Source organism: Mercenaria mercenaria, chromosome 1, assembly GCF_021730395.1.
Source record: "Mercenaria mercenaria strain notata chromosome 1, MADL_Memer_1, whole genome shotgun sequence".
Classification (NCBI taxonomy): Eukaryota; Metazoa; Mollusca; class Bivalvia; order Venerida; family Veneridae; genus Mercenaria; species Mercenaria mercenaria.
The window spans coordinates 56876042-56897092 of record NC_069361.1 but is presented as its reverse complement, the minus strand read 5'-3'; the positions used below and the strand labels follow the sequence as shown (position 1 = coordinate 56897092).

General features: G+C 34.7%; 1 protein-coding gene across 1 annotated transcript; it reads right to left on the bottom strand.

The window, feature by feature from the left end:
• Positions 1 to 8782: 8782 nt before the first annotated feature.
• On the bottom strand, positions 8783 to 21036 carry LOC123536662 (testis-specific serine/threonine-protein kinase 1-like). Its single transcript, XM_045320008.2, has 4 exons — positions 20615 to 21036; positions 19720 to 19868; positions 9905 to 10112; positions 8783 to 9132 (listed from the first exon to the last, which is right to left on the bottom strand). The coding sequence occupies exons 1-4, from the start codon at positions 20894 to 20896 to the stop codon at positions 8839 to 8841; spliced, it is 933 nt and encodes a 310-aa protein (XP_045175943.2). The 5' UTR covers positions 20897 to 21036; the 3' UTR covers positions 8783 to 8838.
• Positions 21037 to 21051: the final 15 nt, after the last annotated feature.

Here is a 21051-nt window from a genome sequence, read left to right as displayed (position 1 = left end):
ATCTGACATCCATTTTTGTATAAACGTATCTCTTAACTTTTGACCAGTGGACTTAATTAGCCACCTGCTATTTATAAAGCTTTGGCTATACCAAATACCGGAGAATCCTAGGTGACATAAGTATTGCTTAATGTTTTCTAGCCATTGTGATTTTAAATAATTATCTGAATGAAGTGTATAGACCATGGAATATATTTTTGATGCTAATTTAGTAGTTTTATCACTATCAATGTTTTCGATTACACGTGACCAGTAAGCAATGACTCTGTTTTTTATGTCAACGTCTAATGGTGTTATTCCTAGTTCCCCATTAATCATGTAAGAGGGCGTAGACTTTTTTAAGTTAAAAATATATTTATAAAATTTAAGTTGTACTTTTTCTTATATTTCCATGTTGCCAAATCCCCAAATTTCACTTCCATAAAGTAATACCGGTTTAACTGTTTTTTCAAAAAGCTCAATTTGCAAGTCGTATGGTAATGATAGGGTTTTAATTTTCCTTAACAATGCAAACATTGCCTTATTACCTTGTTCTGCTATTTTTTGCTTTGTTTTGTAAAAACTTCCCGATTTAAAAAAGTAGAGCCCAAGGTATTTGTATTCTGAGACAACCTCCAAGTCACTATTACCGATTTTGAATTTAATGTTATGTTTTGTTCTGCCTTTACTAAAAACCATAATTTTTGTTTTATTTATATTTATATTTAACTTCCATTGATCACAATATTCTTTAAATATATCTAATGCGTGCTGTAAGTCCTGTTCACTATCACTAAGTATAATTGTGTCGTCTGCATAGAGGAGTAAAAACACTTTTAAAAACGTACGTGCACCATCAACAAAATAATGTTTTGAAACTCCTTTAACATTTTTTTCATCTAAAAATAGCTCTAGATCGTTAAGAAAAATAGAAAATAAAAAAGGCGATAAATTTTCACCTTGTCGTACCCCAACGAGGCAATTGAAATATGGAGATGATCCTTCCGAAGTTATCACTTTTGATTTTATATTTTGGTACAAATTGTAAATTAAGTTAAAACATTTTCCATTTATGTTTTCGTTTTTCAGTTTCATCCACAAACCAGTGCGCCATATAGAATCAAAGGCCTGCTTAAAATCTATGAAACAACAGTATAATTTTTTCTTATCAGATTGTACAATATCAATTAAACTTTTTAATATAAATATGTTATCCACGGTGGAAAATTTTTTTCTGAACCCAGCCTGAGTTTCTGATATCAAGTTTCTACTTTCTGCATATTTATTTAATCTATTATTTATAATACAGGTAAAAAGTTTTCCAAGACAGCTAAGTAATGAAATCGGACGATAGTTTTCTAGTAACTTTGGGTCTCCTTTACTTTTATAGATGGGTTTTATTGATCCTATTGTCCAACTTTCGGGTATTATACCACTATCAAAAATAATATTAAATAATTTTGTATAGATGGGCATCATTAGAGTAAGAGACTTCTTTATTTGCTCATTTACTACTGAGTCAATACCAGGTGATTTATTATTTTTTAAGCTTCTAATAGCAGTGGTTATTTCTGAAACTGTTATTGGAACGTTTAACTCCTCGTTATGAACTTCATTGTCTAACGGTCTTTGCAAAGGATCTGAGTCAGTACAGTCTGGTATAGTATCATTAATATTTTTAAAGAAATCATAAAAATCTTGGAGTGAAGCCATTGTATTTGTCTGCGGTTTATTAGTATTTATGATGTTCCAATATTGCCTTGGATTGCTAGTTTTCAATTTTCTAAGTTTCTCAACTTTAGTCGTGTTGTGATATGTGTATGCTTTACGTAATGTTCCTTCATATTGTTTACTTACATTTTTTAAAATATCTTTGTAATATTGCGTTTTATATTTATTATACATCTTTCTTGTTTTGTGATATACATTTCTCATTTTTTCACAATTTCTATCGAACCAGAATTTGTTTGCATTATTTCTATTATGTTGTTGCACTGTTACATTTCTTTTACCAAAAGAAATTTCTGAACATGTATTAAACAGTAATGCAATATCGGATACAACGTCGTCTATTCTAACTTGTGATATATCGTGTTCGTCCATCATTCTATCGATTTTAGTTTCTATCTCAGAAATCTTTACAATATCTAAATTTTCAAGAAATTTGTGATCTGTTTTCTGAACTTAACGTGTTAAAATTTTAAAAATAATCGATCAACCGTGAAGTCATTAGTCCCACACGAAAATATAACCATGTAATATCACAATTGCGCGCTCGCGCTGAATTTGATTCAGTCGTGCCATGCAACCAACAACATTTTTTTTCGGCGAACGCCGTCTAAATTCGTTTTCCTTTCCTATGCCACGTGACTTCAGTTTGCAAATCAAACTACTTGATAACGCATTATAGATAATTTATCAAAATGGAAGATTTATGTAACACTCTGCCTGATTGGACGAGAGTGTCAATTTCTTTCACTCTGTTGATTGTGCTACGCTGAGTGAAATGTAGACAAAGCGTTTATCCTAAACGACGCTGTTCACAGTTTTAAAGCTTACTTTGGCTCGGTATATTTAGCAAGAATATTGATATATCTCAAAATGATAAGTAAGTTTAATAAATATGATAAAAACCTGTTCAAATACCAACATCTGTCAAATTAAAGAAAGAGCTGAATACGGTCTGCGTATCACATGAATAAGGGTGTGATAAGAGTCTTTTATGTAGAGAAGTGCTTTTTAAAAGATTTTCCTTGTTACAATTGTCGTCTGTATATGAAATGGTTTCTTGCTTTTGTGACTTATTCAGATTGCATATTGAAATGAGTACTTGTTTGCTTTGATATATTTGTTATAAATTATTTAACTGATTTATTATATATGAATATTTTTCTTTAGTATGGTATGCAAATATTGAACTCAGTTGAAATCTGTTTATTATATATATGCTATATAATGACTGAATCTCATTACACTGAAATGAAGGTACGCTGCATACAGTTTATCTATGTGATATGACTACGGTCAAACTTTCCTTATGAAACAAAAATATTGAAATAATTACAATTGTATGTTTTGCTTGACCTTCACTTTTTTATAGGTGTGACGTCATTGTCCAAAGATTCATGAATAGCGAATATGCATTTGTTAAAGCAGGATCAGTTGGCCTATCTTAGAAATAAATAAAAATAATAAATAAAAAATCCTTTAATTGATTTTTTTCTCATGTGTTCTAATCAAACTTGATTTGTAGCATCTTTATTAGGCCCGCAGCCAACTTTGTTCAGCTGGGACATTTGACCCCTTTTAGGGGCTGCTAGAGCTAAAACTAGAAATGCCTTTATACAGCGTCTCATGAACAGCTTGGTGGATCTTTGTCATACTTGGTCCGGAGCATCATTATAAGGTCCTCTTCCAAATTTATTTATATAGGAACTTGGGTCCTATTAGGGACCACTACAGCTAAAAGTAGATATGCCTTTCTTCGCATTAACCACTAAAATGTAATGGATTTTTATCAAACTCGATGTGTAACAATATCGTAAGGTCTCCTGCTATTTTGTTACAAATGGGGATAGGGACCAATTTAGCTAAAAATGTAAACACGTTTAATGACCTCGCTTCATGAATCTTCATCAAACTACTGCTGTAATTATTCGTAAAAGGATAAACGAAACAAAATTGCAACCCTACGAAACCTTTGCGTAAAATTAAAATAGAACCATTTAAATTGTAAGTGCGGTGATTAGTTTTGCAATTTGAAAAATGTTAGATGAAAGATGAATGCTAGATGAAAAATTCATAAACTTCTTTCCTTATTACAATTCGCCGACCATCATTTTTAAAGATATTTCTTGTTAAATTTTATGCTGTTTTTCCAGTGAGTCAATCATCAATGTTTCCAATGACAGTAAAAGTTCACAAAAAATCGTTAATTATACGCGCACGTGAATTTCGTGCAAAACGGCTATTGTGGGACTACTGACTTCACGGTTGATCGATTTTTTAAATTCAACACGTGAAGTTTTTCAAGTAAAATGTATGGAAGCGTCCTGGTGCCAGCAGAGAGATTTAAATTTATCTTACGTACGACTTACTATCTCCTACGTAGGAGTTAGTATCTCCTACGTAGGACATAGTATCTCCTACGTAGGACTTAGTATCTCCTACGCAGTACTTAGTATCACCTACGTAGTACTTAATATCTCCTACGTAGGACATAATATCTCCTACGTAGGACTTAGTATCTCCTACGTAGGACTTAATATCTCCTACGTAGTACTTAGTATCTCCTACGTAGGACTTAGTATCTCCTACGTAGGAGATATTAAGTACTACGTAGGAGTTATTATCTCCTACGTAGGACTTAGTATCTCCTACGTAGTACTTAATATCTCCTACGTAGGACATAGTATCTCCTACGTAGGACTTAGTATCTCCTACGTAGGACATAGTATCTCCTACGTAGGACTTAGTAACTCATACGTAAGGGTTCCTATTTTGGGGCGCTAAAGCGTTCTGTGGTCCTACTCGCGTTTCCGGTACATGTGTTAATTGAACATTGCTGGTTGACTTTTTAATTCCGTGCTGATAAAAGGCATTTATTGCAATATTTGATTTATTTTGTAAACTATTTACATTCTTGTATTTTATGTGTTGTCTCGAGAAGGTGCTTAAATAAATAACTTTTCATTGCAATCAGTGAAATTATCTCTTAACCACTGCTTCTAACCAATAACAAAGAATGAATTCATATAGACCTGATTGCTTGACATGATTATCAATGTTCTATAACATTTCGTTAGTTTCAACTAGTCAATTATTCTTTTATCTAGTCACTCAGATCAAACAAAATTGTAAATGCTATTTCGCATGAAATTAGCTCTTATATTAAAAAAAATAGCCTCTACTGTGAAGAGCGATAAAGGGGAATAAATCATGTTTACCAAGTTACTCGTCCTTAATTTCTTCTCTCTAGGCATACACTTAACAAAACAAAGGATAACCAGATTTAAAGACTGAAACCTACAAATTCCGTGATATTCGGTAATTAAAAGATTTTACTGTCAAAAAATGCTTCACTTTATTTAAATACTATTCTATTCTTCCTCTTTTTCACAACATATACATTATATAGAAGATACACACACCATGTAAAAGAAAGCAAAACCGTCGGACCACAAGTTGATTTGACATTAGCTTTTCGGAACACTATAGACTCGCATCAGTCGTTAGAGTCATTAAATGTAAATCACTTTCCTCTCTGATACCACTTTCTGAAAATAAAATTAATACCTCTTACCTCTGACTCTAACGACTGGACAAATTCGATCTGAGCTAGGCAGTTTTCATCCCAGCTATAATAATCACCATCTCATTAGAGATCATTGCAAATGTGTTCATGATGTAACATAACCCTTGATTGACTCCAGTGCCCTGGATCATAGAATATCCTTTATGACCTTCACAGCCTGTATAATGAAGTGCTTGCCAATGAGTACCTTTTATTACCAGATGAATGGGAGAGGTGTTAATGAACTTTATACCTTAATAAACTTCATAAATTTATCATCTTTAATATGCAAATAAAGTAGAAATGAGTGTTTGAAACAAAAAAGTATCAATTGTTTATTATCATGTTAAATCATGCTTTAGATGCAGTTACAGTAATTTCCTGTAACTAGTTAATGCTTGACCTGAATGTAAAAAAAGAAAATTGAGCCGTGCCATGAGAAAACCAACATAGTGGCTTTGTGACCAATGTGGATCCAGACCAGCCTGTGCATCCGCACAGTCTGGTCAAGATCCATGCTGTTCACTAATGGTCTCTCTAATGGCAATAGGCTTTAAAAGCGAACGGCGTGGATCCTGACCAGACTGCGCGGATGCTCAGGCTGGTCCGGATCCATGCTGGTCGCAAAGCCACTATGTTGGTTTTCTCATGGCGCAGCTCAAATGATGATAACACCTAATAAATATTGATTATTTAAGGCAACAGAAAAAAGAGAAATTTTAGGTACCAGTATCAAGAAATTAATGCTAATACCGCTTAAGAAAGCTTTGAATAAATTACTGACAGATTATATGTTATTGAAACACATGAGAACTAGTTGTCTTAACTATCTTTTACACTGGAAATTGAAAAGCGTTTGTAACGTTTTACTGAGGTAAACTGCCTAATTATTAAATATCTACATTCAAGGGTCATTGTATACATATTTCATCCGTGGTGTATATTGTTAAAGACAGCAGGAAAATTTTCATTGCCGTGGCGGCCCGAGTTCGATTCCCGGCTCTGGCATCTTTTTTCCTTGATTGAGTAGATTAAGGATAGTTTAGAAATAAAAACTCGAATTTTAATGTCCATAGTATGCATGACCGAACTTCAATTTTAAAGAAAGACCATTTTTAGCCAAAATTTATAGGTCAGTGCCTTTATTGAGAGAAAGTTTATCAATCAAATCACACAATCGGTCAAAACAATAACTTGCGGTAATTATATTTAGTAACTTTCATGATATACTTTAATCATACCTTTGAACTCTCTACATAATTTCAAGAGAGGCCTCCATAGCCGAATGGTAAAGGTTCGAAACCTCACATGACATGTTTCAATTCTTCATGCTCATATACTGCCCGGTTGGCTTATGGAATGTCGGCGGCTGTAACCTGATGTCTGCCCATGCCTGGAGCAATGCCTAGAAGTGCACCTTGTGGGTAGCGCAGTGTGACTCTACCCAAACTACATAGTCCCCCCAAAAATACAAAAAAAAAAAAAAACAACAACAACAAAAAAAAAAAACAATAAGAAACAACAACAACAAAATAAAATGTGCAAAAATATCTATTAAAACAAATTTATTGACTACTTCATCTGTCAAATTCAGAACTTGGTCAAATGTGTCTTTAATTCATACTTACGAAGTTTGTGTGAGACATTGAAAGAAGGGAGATGTTTAATTATTTACAAATATGTAATCTACTGGTATCAGATAATCAGATAATCCTTACTAAATAATAGTACACACGAGTATATTGTTCCACTGCGCATGCTTGAGAGTCTTTTAGTCAGTGACATACGGACGAGTTACTAACGCCTACGTAGGAGATACTAAGTCCTACGTAGGAGATATTAAGTACTACGTAGGAGATACTATGTCCTACGTAGGAGATACTAAGTCCTACGTAGGAGATACTATGTCCTACGTAGGAGATATTAAGTCCTACGTAGGAGATACTAACTCCTACGTAGGAGATATTAACTCCTACGTAGGAGATACTAACTCCTACGTAGGAGATATTAAGTCGCACGTATGACAAATTTAAATCTCTCTGCTGGCACCAGGACGCTTCCATAAAAATGCGGTATGAAGAAACAAGTCAAATTTATAAATTTGAGGCATCGCCACAGTGGCGGCCGTTTTACTCAAAATTTTACATGCACATTTTCATAAAAATAAAAGATGACTAAGTGGTAACAATAAAGTCAATAATTTTGTCATAATTATGATCTAAATATCCATGTAAACATATGCAAGTAAAAGGATGTGCATTTCACTACCTGTATTATGCCTTTATTCGATATTTTTTTCTGGCCAAAATGACAAAATTTTGCAATTTTACATGTAGTCAATCTCAATAAATCTTTTTTCAGGCAAGACCAGCGGAATATTTTATAGTATACATAATTGTACTTCAAAATAACTAAATTTTGTCTTTGTAATATGTGTTATAATGGAGTTTGACTGCGCGTGAGATTTAAATATTTTGGGGTAAACTTTCGGTCTAAACGAGACTCAAACATTTTACAAGCGGCGTATGTACTATAAATCATCATAATGCATAGATGATAGATCTATGTTGATGATAAGGCTTTAGTGCAATTTTCAAGAGAAAAATACTCGGTCTGAAAATATGAACTGCTATCGAGTTGTGACTGTGGCGATGCCTCAAGTGTTTTGTTAAAAATACCTCAGTTATATATCTAGTTTCTTTTGCTGTTCAGTATATATATCAATGGCTTGGTAGGTAGGACGTACTACTTACACGGCGAACCACATGTTGGCAATTGAAACCATTATACCTCAAACAACCAAATCAAGACTTAAAAGTATCATACTCGGTCATAAATGTTATAATATATAAGAACTCGACGTTAGTGTTTTCAAGTTTAAATTGTATTTCATAATTTAAGATTTTAGGTTTTATCTCTGCTTATAAGTCAGCTATTTTCTTTCTGTTGATACGGACTATTGCGCAGATTTCTTTTTAACTTGAAAAACTGCTCGTATAGTCGGGTCAATTTCGCGGACTGGTGTTCTTTGATACAAGAAACTATCTGGATCGCTGTTTTTTTTGGGGTTTTTTTTAACAGTGGTAAAAAAACTCCTATGATCGTTATTATGTGTCTACGAAATATTCATACTGTAGCAAAGGCACTGATGAATTCAGTAAAATAAACGAAATGTAGTTAATATTTCATGCATGAACAAACTGGCATGCGCCTACAAACCAAGCACTGTGCTCAATCTACACACATCAGAGTGGTTTAGGCCGCTAACTTTTAATCGCTCGTTCCTTAACAATGTAGGTACATAGAGGTACATATGGAGACTTTCTCAACTGGAAAATCTTTTAAATTCTAATTGAAAAACATTGTGCTAACATCCACAAACAACATACTGTAATGCGGATGTTTACTATAGGTGCCATATCATTATCGATGACCTCACGGTAGGACAGACCCCGATCTAATTATAACTTAAAGATAATGCTTACTGCAATGATAGATGCGATGCGAAAAGAGTGGAAACAAATTTATTTTCAACATTAAATCTGGACAAACAATCATTTGAATTATCATTTTGCAGTACTCTTCTGTGTACCTCCAAAGTCTATTTTCGGCGCAGCAGACATTTTCTCCATCTTAGTAGTTTCTGGTTCTTGATGTGTTTTCGCTTGTGCTAGCCACGGGTTCTGTAACATCTGCGGTATTGTTGTTCTTTTTTTACTGTTAACTTCTAAAATGCTATATACTAAAGTTTTGCATATGTCTGAGATTGACTTTGATTTCGAAAAGGCAACTTTCTTCTCGGTTTGGTCTTTCACCATTTTCTTAATGTTCGAATCGTCATACGGCATAGATCCGCACACCTGAAAAAAAGAAGTACATGTATACCAGCAAACATTGCTATTTTGGACTAATATCGGCAAACAGATATCTGTTTATGTTAGGACGAGGTATATTTACGTTTAACATGTAAAGCTATAAGATGTAATGATGTCGTCCCAACGTAGATTTAAAACTCTTGTGAAGAATTGTATTTTGTCGAGAAAATCTCTTGCAAATTTTTACATGGATTTGAAATAGCAGGGCCTTACTAAGTATTAACCAGCTGAAATCGTAGCAGGGTTCTTGGAGAATTTTCGCTTTGATTTGCAAGTTATAACTGCAACGCCTTTCTATTGGTCTTTAGGGATGACAGTATAGAAATGCAAGTAACTAATATTCGTAGGAAAGCCTCCGTGTACAGTTTGGCTTATAAATTCGTTCCCCTTCTCAAAAATCTTTGAAATAAAAGGACGGCACCGATTCGTACATAGCATTGTTAACCAAAAACGTACACGTTGGCTTCTCGATTACGGCCGTCTGTTCTACGAGGCCCATAGTTAATTAGAACTCTTTATAAGAAAATTTGTTTCCCTTGGATATATATTTGGTCCTGAGATTAACTAAATATGCTGTACATTTTAATCAAACTAATAAAAGTTGAACCCTTGATATAAAACTGAATTTGGAGACCAGTCTGAAACTGCCAACGTCTGATTAGTTGTTTTGAACACGAATTTGAAACTGACCAATGGCAAGTCTGGATTTCGAGACTGTTCTTCAAACTCAGACCCTTTACTTATATAACAAAAATACCATTATGTAGAGAATGACTCCCATGGCCCAGATGTCGTGTAGCGGCAGATGATACGGTTGGCCACGCAGAATTTCCGGCGCAGCATAAGCAGCACTTCCGCAGAATGTTTTACTGATGTCACCGGCATCGAAAGTACGAGCGAATCCGAAATCACTGACCTTGATATTATTTGTATTGTCCAGCAGGATATTCTCGCATTTCAGATCTCTGAAAAAATGTAAATATTATTGATGCGAAGATACACCTTATAAATTAATGTAGTCATCGCAAAACCACTGGCTGTAACATTTTATTTGCCACGTTTATTTATCATGTTTTACTGCATAAACTTGGTAATATTGTCAGTATCACTGATATAAAATTTACTTAGTAATGTGATAAAATCATACAATTTGTATGTTTGGTTATATAATGATGCAGCCAATAGTTTCATTTGGTTTTGAGATCATCACAGTCTTCCCAATTAGAAATGTGAATCCTTGAAAACGCGGTTATTACAAAAGTTACAATAACTTAGTTATGTGGTCAGTGTTAACACTTTATGATGTGACCATTACAGTGATCTCACTTAGTTATGGAGACACTTATAAAGCGGCCAATATAATAGGTACATGTATATATATTGTAATGTTGTTTTTGGTTTTGCGGCCGGTAAATCAACTGGTAACGTGATTAACACAGACTTCACATCGATACATGTGATCATGCGTTCGTTACAGTGATCACACTTGAAAATGTGATCTTTACAGTCTTCACACTAGCCAATATAATAATAACACTATGTAATGTGATTACTAGTGGTTATATTATGTGATACATGTACTATGATCACTCTTTAAAATGTTACCATTGGAATCTTTACACTTGTCATGCGGCCAATATGAATATGATATTAGCACTCGGTAATGTGGTGAAACGTTCATTCTAATATGGATGGATGGATAGATAGGATGGATGGATGGATGGATGGATGGATGGATTTGATTGCCAGTTAAACAAAGAAGAAAGTCAAGTAACAAACAACGGTTGACGCGCGGACCGGTAAGACAGCACTTGGTAATATGATCATAAAAGCAATTACACAAGCAAATTGTGGTCCTTAAGAGTGTTAACACTTGGTCATGTGGTTACAATATTGTGTGATGTGGCTACTGAAGATTTTACATTTGTTGATATGGTCATTACAATAGTTCACAGTTGGTCGTGTGTTCCTTACGGTGCAAACAGTTGGTACTGCACTCCTTGCCTGATTTCACGCATGATAATGTGTTCAGTGCAGTTTTTCCCATTCGGTGACAGTAAGTTAGTCCAACCAGCAGCAGGCTTTGATACGCCCCTGCATTAATGGGGATAATAAGCCAGCTACTCGCTAGGTGGCGCTAGTAAAATAAGGGGTAAACAATGCTGACCCAGATTCTTATCTCAAATGGATTCTTAGAGGAAATCAAAATATTTTGGATGGAAAGTTATACAATTACAGAGAGAATTAATAAAAAGAAGGGCATCAATCAAAGGCAGAAAGGAAGATTTGTTAACAAGGTATATTTTTATGTTGTTATAATTAAATAATTCTCAGACAAATAGTATTAATCCATTTAAACCTTGAGAAACCAGTACACAGAGGCAAATTATTATGTCTTATATTAAATACATGTAGGTCATGGTGTGCATTGCAAGTTTTATTGGTGATATCTTTATTGCATCTTATTATTTGTAGATTTAGTGTTGCTTATATCAAGCAATAATACTGGAGAGTAGCCCTTTGGTTAACATTTTACAGGTTAATGATTTATGCTAGCACTATATCTTGTTTGAGGAATGTATGGTGTCTTTCTTTTTCTTACTTTCAGACTTGAAGCATATGACAGAAATCAAGACTTCAGGAATGAACCTATTCTCCTACCAGAACCTCAGGATTCAGACTGGTCCACTGAAGGGTTTCATCAACTGCAAGCAGACCATAGGATCCACTTCCCTAAATTGGGAAGCAATATGAAAAAACAGCAATTAAGAAACTTGAAAAGCATACGGAATATAGTGTCAACAACTGCGGTTTATTCACATGTAGAGAAAGTCCATATCTGGCTGCAACACCCGACGGAGTCGTCAATGAACAAACAATAGTTGAGGTGAAATGTCCATATGCTGGGAAAGAGGCAATTATCCAACCTTGAAATTTTTTTCCATACTTGGATTATACGGACGAAAAAATGGAGCTAAAGAAAACTTCAAACTACTATTATCAGATACAGTGACAGATGTATATATATATTGCTTTTTCGTTGTGTATACATTCAAGGATATGTTTGTACAAAAAGTTGAACTAGATCATGAGTACTGTAAACACACCATTTTACCAAAGCTAGAGCTGTTCTACAAAATGTGTCTGTGGAAATATATAGCTGAACATTTGTGAAATAACATTGATGATGATTAATGTAGACATTTGCAGTACAATATGATGTTCAGTCTATGAAATGCTATTACGCATTTGATAAATAACTGTTTGTAATTGAAATAAATATATAACAGTCCAGCATCAATAGTTCATATTTCTTGGTATTTCTGCACAAAACAATAATAGTTATGCAAGTTTACCAAAAATACATCTACCGGAATTAGCTATGTTGAAGTACACGAATGTAATCCTTGATTAAGTTTTGTTTTTGGCAAGTTCAAGATCTTAATATTTTGAAACAATATCGTGTTTACTGGGTTGCCACAGTTTTGTCTTATTCCCAGGATCTGCTTTTTTTACTGCTACTATCCATAAATCCTTTAAATGTTGTTCTTTTGGAAAATAAATTCCTCCATAACCCTTACATAGTGGTACACAACAATACTGAACCATAATCAAATTTTTATTCGTTTCATCTATGAACTACTCAAAAATCCTTTAAATCAATGTATTTAAGTACTTATTTGACTATTTTCTAAAATTTTATTTTGTTCTGGGTCAAATACCAAGGAAATTGCAAATTAATTAGTGTTTAAGGTCAAATACCTAGGAAATTACAAATTAATTAGTGTTTATTATGAAGAATCTCTACAACATTCTATAGTAAATCTGAGGTCAGGCGGGATAATGTTTACCCTTTATTTCACCAGCGCCCTCTGTGGAGATAACCAGAGGTAACTCTGTTCTTATTATCCCCATTCAAATGCTTTATGTTTGAATAATTTTTGTAGACATGCTCAGGGCATCTAAAATATATATGGCTGACTTTTGATAGCCGATCATTGTACGTACCACCTACTTGTACATTTTTAACAAAGAGCTTGTTTTTTTAAACAAGTCAGTCATTCAGTATGGTGGCTAATATTTGCCATTTCGTGTGTTCGTGTCGGCGAGGCGGAATGTCGAAGTAACGAAAACACGAAATGTCGAAATTATGCTTATTTGTCGTGTGTTCGTCTTTCGACTTTCGAGGCGAATCGTGACAGGAAGTAACGAAACATTGAAGGCGAAAGAACGAAATTTCAGAGGCGAACAAACGAACTTTTGTATCTTCACTTTTCGTGTCAGCGGGCATTAAAACTTCGTGTTGTCGCCCTTATTTTGTCGTGTTAACAAACAACAAATAAGCAGTTTTCGACCTTTCGTGTTTTCGACATTTCGACCTGCCGACACGAATAAATAAGCATTATCAGTTCGGCCTTTCGTGTCGTCGTTACTTCGACATTTCGCCTCGCCGGTACTAAAACACGAAAAAGCAAAAATCAGCCACCATACATTCAGAGATTTGAACGACTAAGTATGGGGGCAAAAAAAACTTAATTAAATATGTAATAACATGTGACAGAGCAAATTATTATTTGATATAAATGAAACAAATGCGTGCTATAAACCATTCGCTTGAGGTACTAGGGTGATTCAATACATTCCTGTCACTATAACACAGTTGCTTACTCACGAGTTATCTACTGTTGAATTGTACAATAGTTTACCCAGAGGAGTTATCTTTGCAGACTCCAAAAATATGTTCCGGTGCAGGGACAAGACGTGAAAACTGTCTTGATCTGATTGATAATTTAGGCATCCGAGGATCAATGACAGAATTTACTTTTAAATCACCCTTGATAATATAAAATAACTTCTAAACTATAATATAAAGCAGCCCCGCGTTTTAACGCGTATTTTACTTTAAAAATGTACACATCATTTCCATTGTTATTATTATTATCTTATTCTATTTTACACATGTTACATAGTATACCAGATTAAATTAATTAAGGTTGTTAACATCTGTTTCACTAAATTGCAGTCATAATTCAATTCTCGTAGCCGTTATTTTATAAATGATTTTTGCGGGTACCTGATTGCACGTGCAATAGTAATGATATCACATATTCATTTACCTGGTCTCACATATTTGAATAGTTCATATGATACCTGAAGTTCATATTGAAACATTGCTTTCACATATTTAGGTAGATGATTATAAGAATATTTCACTGGTTCAAGATGCGGTTGGAATTATCTGGCTCGATAGTTACTGTTTGGGCAGTAAAGAGGCTCTGTCGAGTTACCGCTAAACAGTTACCCGAGAGCCGGATATTTCCGCACAAACTGTTGATAGATTCTTTTTCAAGGCTTGCATATCGTACATTTGTATTATCTTCAATAATAGAAGAAATAAAATAAAACGAATGTTTTCTTTTAAGCACCATTTCATCATCGTAGCGTATGAAATAACACATTCATTCATAATTTACAGCACGACAGTGATCTTATACCCCGGTGTGTAAGACGAGTTTCCAGGTAAAAAAAAAAAAGAGTAAAATCCTGTCCAGCATGCAAACGATATAAAACTGTTACTTACTGTTATTTTATGTGTACGTGTAGTTTAATTGAGTCGCTCCTCCGGAAGACCAGTCGTAATTTTTAGTTGGAGCATGGTGCAAGCTACAAAAGCCGTTCCAATACCAAAAGTTTCCCTTGCTCTTTAGCGTACAAGGTATTAAACACCAATATACTGGACTCTACTATATTCGAATCTTAAATTTTTTTGTTGGCGGATAGTGCAAGACATAGAGGATGCTCAAATTCCAGAAACTTCCCTGGTTTAGCGCACCAGATGTAAAGCACCAAGACACTGAACTTTTCAATATCTGAATGTTAGTAAATTTTAGTTGGTGAAAAGAGCAAGTCCGATTCCAAAAGCTTCTCTTAGCGTGCCAGCAGTAAGTTACCCGTGCACAGTCCTCTTACCAAACGTTAGTAATTTCAGGCCAGAACTCACTAGTCACTACCCCTCGCTTCGTAGTCAGTGGACAGAGTCCGCTTTTACGTTTTGGTGTTACAATAACAATTAAGTATTAAAGGATTTTCCACATTTGATTCCATGGTAACGGTTGAGAAGGGAAGCCTTAGATGGGTTGTTGAATATTTCATATACGGTCGAATCTACCAGTGTATTGAAAGTGTAACTGACAATACGGCCGCAAGTATAATAATATTTAATAGAATGTTTAAGAGCATTAAAATTCTTGCAAAAGATTTATCTCCTCTGTATATCATGTTGCTTGACACTGTCGCTGTTCGTCAGTCTATTATTTCAAGTTAAAATGTTTTCGTACTTTGTTTTTATTTGGACATCTTGAAGGTAAACAAGTGAATGAAGTATTGCTTGGGTGAAATATAGCCATGCAATACAAAGTCCCCTACAGGAAAGCAAGTAATTTTCTCTACCTCAGTATTACATGATGAGCTGATATTATGTCAGTGAGATATAAACACTATTGTATTGTATAATAGTATATACAATATGTAATAACACAACATTTGGATTACAGTTTGCACGAACAAAAATCTGCAGTTGTTGATTGTTTATAACATCTACAAATATAAAACAATATTCAATTTCAATTTTGATTAACCTTTTCTTTTGCAATTGGTGGGGGAAAAATAAGAGAAATCAAGAGGGTCATGACGACCCTATATCGCTCACCTGTTAAACTCACCAAGATTCTCATAATTATGTAATAAATATGGCCTCTAGAGTGTTATCAAGCTTTTCCTTTGATTTGAGCACGTGACCTAGTTTTTGACCCCCACATGACCCAGTTTCGAAATTGGCCTAGGAATCATTAAGATAAACATTCTGACAAGGTTCATGAATGTATGGTCATAATTGTGGCCTCTATGGTGTTAACAAGCTTTTCCTTTGATTTGACCTTGTGACCTAGTTTTTGACCCCACATGACACAGTCTTGAACTTGGCATAGGAATCATCAATATAAACATTCTGTGCAAGTCTGCGTCAAATCAAAGCATAAATAAAACCTTTTTATGGCTGAAAGGGCCAAAATAGGGGCAGTAACTCTAGAACCTATGATGGAATCTAGCCGCTTTTCAAAAGAAACCGAGATCTTATTGTGACTTAAGTTGTGTGTTGTGACTTAAGTTGTGTGTAAGTGTGCTAAAAATCGCATGCAAAATGTCACTTCTATCGTGTTCAAAAGGTAAAAATCAACAAATTTTGGCTCTTTCAGGGGTCATTAAGGGGTCGTAACTCCGGAACCTATGATTGGATCTGACGGATTCATCACTGAATCCAAGATCTATTATTGTTAAAGATATTTTGCAAGTTTGTCAAAATAAAATTTAAATGAAGTCTCTATATGGCTGAAAATTTCAAAATAGCAAATTGTGGCCCTTTAAGAGGCCATCACTCTGGAACCCATGACGGGAGCTGGCCATCTTTCGAAAGGAACCGAGATATAACGCCAATACAAGTTGATTACAAAATGTGGTCTCTATCGTGTTCACAAGAAATTGTGATATGACAGACGACGGGTGGAATACGGACGGACGACGGGCGATCACAAAATATTAATAATCATCATATTAAAGGAAGTAATTCTGAATTTCATTTAATTGGGTCCGTATGACACATTAGCTTATGATAAAATATTTTACAGACTGGACAGGAAAACGCCAATGTTGAAGTTTGACCTTCAAATGTGACCTTGACCTTTGAGCTAGCTAGGGGTCCGGGTATCAAATATGACATTGTCTCATCATGGGGAACGTTTGTGTCCAGTAATATTAAAATCCCTTAATGGATGACAGCGTTTTGGACCAGAAAGGAAAAAAACCCTTATGACCTTCGGCCTACAACGGTGATCGTGACCTTTGTGTTAGAGATGTGAGTACTGCGTAAGACACGTCTGATTATGGAAAACATTTGTGCCAATTTATATTAAAATCCCTTCATGGATGACATGTTATTGACCATACAGGAAAAAAGATCCCTTTTGACATTTGACCTCTAAATGTGACCACGACCTTTGAGCTAGCAGTCTGGATGTCGCGCACGACATGTCGTCTTATTATGGGGTACATTTATGCCAAGTGATATCAAAATCCCTTTATGGATTGTTGAATTACAGGCCGAACAGGAAAAAGCCCTGTTGGCCTTTGACTTTCGAGTGTAACCTTGACCTTTCAGCTAGAGTCTGGAATTTGCGCATAACATGTCGTCTCATCCTGGGAAATATTTAAGCCAAATAATATTTAAATCCTGTTTAGTATGACAAAGTTATCGACCTGAAAGGGAAAAAAAACATTGACCTTTGATCTCCAAGTTTGACCTTGACCTTTGAGATAGGGCTCTAAGTGTTGCATATTGCACGTCGTCTGTTTATGGGGAATATTTGTGCTAAGTTATATTAAAATCCCTTGATGAATGACAAATGGTTATGGACCGGGCATGAAACTGACCCTATTCATGCCATGTTAACATCTAACTGCCAAATGTGACCTTGACATTTAAGCTAGGGGTCTGAAAGGTGTACATGACACATACTCTTATAATTGGGTACATTTGTGCCAAGTAATATTAAAATCCCTCCATGGAATGTCGAGTAAAAGAACGGACATGTAAAAAGCCCTGTTGGCATTTGATCTCCATGTGAGACCTTGGTCTTTGAGCTAGGGTTTCTGGTTTTGCGCATTACACGTTGTCTCATCATGGGAAAAAACTGTGCCAAGTAATATTAAAATCCCTTGATGAACTAGAGCTATCACTAAAGGTGGTGAATGTATCCCCCACATGTACTGACACAGTACATTGCAATTTGACGCACACAAGATTGCATAATTATGTGGACTGTATGTATATTGACTGTATATATACAGTATAGTAACAAAAAACAAAGTCCCATAACTATGCAGAATATTTATCTAAAAGAACCTAACATGCACCATGCACAACTAGGGTTGGTACAGATCACTTGTGTGAAGTTTCATTAAATTGTGTGCAAGGGGTCGGAAGATTAGGCGCGCACAAGATTGCATATGAAGACTGTATGTACATAGTATGTTAACAAGAAACAAAGTCCCATAACTATGCAGATTTTTTTTCTGAAAGAACCTAACATGTCCCATGCACAACTACTGTTGTTACTGATCACTTGTGTGAAGTTTCATTAAATTGTGTCAAGGGGATGAGGAGAGATGGTGCGCACAAAATTGTGTCTATGTATATTGTATAGTAACAAAAAACAAAGTCTCGTAACTCTGCAATTTTTTTTCTGAAAGAACCTAACATACCCCATGCACAACTACTGTTGTTACTGATCACTTGTGTGAAGTTTCATTAAATTGTGTCAAGGGGATGAGGAGAGATGGTGCGCACAAGATTGTGTCTACGGACAGACGGACAGACAGACAGACAGACAGACAACCTGAAACCAGTATACCTCTCTTACAACTTTGTTGTCGGGGGGGGTACTTATGGACCGGACACGAACTTGCGGCATGACGGATGGACGGAAAAACGCAATCCCGTAGTCCCTAGAACTGGTTTTCAACCAGTAGGGGACTAGTAACTGATTAATGAATTAATCGTGAAAAATTCCGCTTGAAAATTATGCTTAAAGGTTTTTGTAAGTGACTGGCTAGTTTTTAGATGAATTGCGCCTTTTCCCTTTTTTGCGTTTATTAAAAAAAAAAACAATTTGCGCTGGAAATAATTTCCTAACCTGTGACCGATGTTATGGTTGTAAAAGTCAACTTTTCTGATAGATATATAATGTCTGGGGAAAATATTCTTAGAACAATTGTATGATTCCGAAGATATTTATGACACCGTTAAATATATTGTCTAGTGCAATATCTTTATCTATGCACGATTTTAGGAATCGCACTTATATGCATATGACGTGCAATATGTCACCGATTAACAGTGTTATAATCATGAAACACGTACCTTATTGAGTATAATGTCTGATGCAATACATTTGCCTGTGAACAATGTTATAATTATAAAACAGCTTACTCTTGAATATAATGTCTCTTTACTAGTGACCAATGTTACTAATATAAATCTCGTGCAATATGTTTGCCAATGAACAATGTTATGGTCGTACCTTACTGCTGAATAGAAAATCGGGCGTAATATATTTGCCTAATAACAATGTTATGATTATGCCGGTTATGAAGCACCTTACTAACTGCTGAATATAATGTCCGGTGCAATATCATCGCCTGTGAATTATGTTACAATTATGAAACACGTGTCTTACTGTAGAATATAATCATTATTATAATGTGTCAGAACAATATTCTTAAATATTAACAATGTTATCTTGAAATGTAAAAATGACAACCCAACAGCTGAAGATTTAACTATGTCTGTGCAAATTGTCAAAGCCTTTGAGTGATTTTATCATAAATTGCCTGCGAACATAGTTATCATTAACTGTATGTGTACGATGTTATCATAAATTGCCCGTAAACAATGTTATCATTGATCACGAAAGTAAACACTCTACTGAAGAAGACAATATGTGAGGAAAATGTCAGTACCTGTGAACAATGTTACGATTGTGAAGATAATTTATCGCCTGAGCCAACTGAAAGAACATGACCTTGGCCTTTTCCTCTGGAATTGCACCACGGAGTTTGATGAACTCCAGTAGATCACCGTGTCCGGCGTGCTCCATGGCGATATATACCTGAATAGATAACATACACGCGTCTTTATAGACATGAAAAAGAAAAGATACAGAAATATGACGGATTATAACAGAGTAATATCGCACTTAGAATAAAAAAAATGCTAATGAGAAGAGAGATGATAAGGTTAGAACTTTTTAAAGGACAAGACCTTTCCATCCAGTAAGCGTTAAATCATTTTATTTCACGGTAAAGCAAAAACATTTCTGATCCCGAAAATGAAACATTTTTTGTCGAAGTACAAAACTAAAAAAGAAAAGAAAAAAAAAGGAATTGGGTGTCTGTCAAGAATTTATTAGGTTCTGAATACATTGTAACTTTCTCCGTCAATGAGAGTCGTTTTGTGATTTTTAATCGATAAAAATCAGATTTCCTTCTCATATGAAATAGTGTTACAGATACAGATACAAATTTTATTTAAAGTAGGTGTTACATATACAGACAACATTAGCTATGTATAGCTATTGACCGACAGTGTTTGTCAAGAATGAACGTTGTGTTTAAATGTTTGTTACATAAATTGATATTCTCTCTTTTTTCATCATTTGTTTTACCAATTTTGATGTTGAACCATCACATTTCTATTGTTTTATTTTGTTTTGTTTACAGAAGAGAGATGAAACATAAGATTTGCAATATGTTTTAGAAGAACTGTATTTATCTCTATGTGTTACTTTCTTTAATATAAAGTTATTATTATTATCATTATTATTAATTTATTATTACAAAAGAAATGGATCGTTACCTTATTATGAAATTCTATTAATTCATACATCTTTATCACATTCTGGTGATCTACCTGCCCAATAATTTTAAGTTCTCGTGGCAGAAACTTTTCTCTAAAATCTCTCGGGACCTTCTTGCGGCTGATAATTTTCAAGGCGACTCGTTTTTGAAGCTTTTCGCTGTAAGCGCTCTTGACTTTCGCATAGGAACCTTCGCCAAGCGATGTTCCCAAAGAGTATCCTCGTTTCTTGAGCTCTGACTCCTCGTCACTCATGACGATAACTTCTTTCCCACCGCTCATTATAATAATAATAATTACATGAATTTACGATACCATGTTTAATCAAAACTGAAAGTTAAATGTTTAAATAAGACACGACTCTGGTTGCCGCTAACGTATCCTATACGGCGTCGCGCCGTATTATATTATGACGTTTATGCAAAGACGTCAAGTAT

Bases quoted from the DNA above. Each gene is read 5' to 3' on its own strand.
- LOC123536662 (XM_045320008.2), bottom strand. From the start codon at position 20,896: ATGAGCGGTGGGAAAGAAGTTATCGTCATGAGTGACGAGGAGTCAGAG. The intron at 10,113-19,719 runs GTACTGACATTT...ACATTTTTTCAG, and splicing joins AATCGTAACATTGTTCACAG to AGATCTGAAATGCGAGAATA. The intron at 9,133-9,904 runs GTATTTTTGTTA...TCTTTTTTTCAG, and splicing joins GAGTCATTCTCTACATAATG to GTGTGCGGATCTATGCCGTA.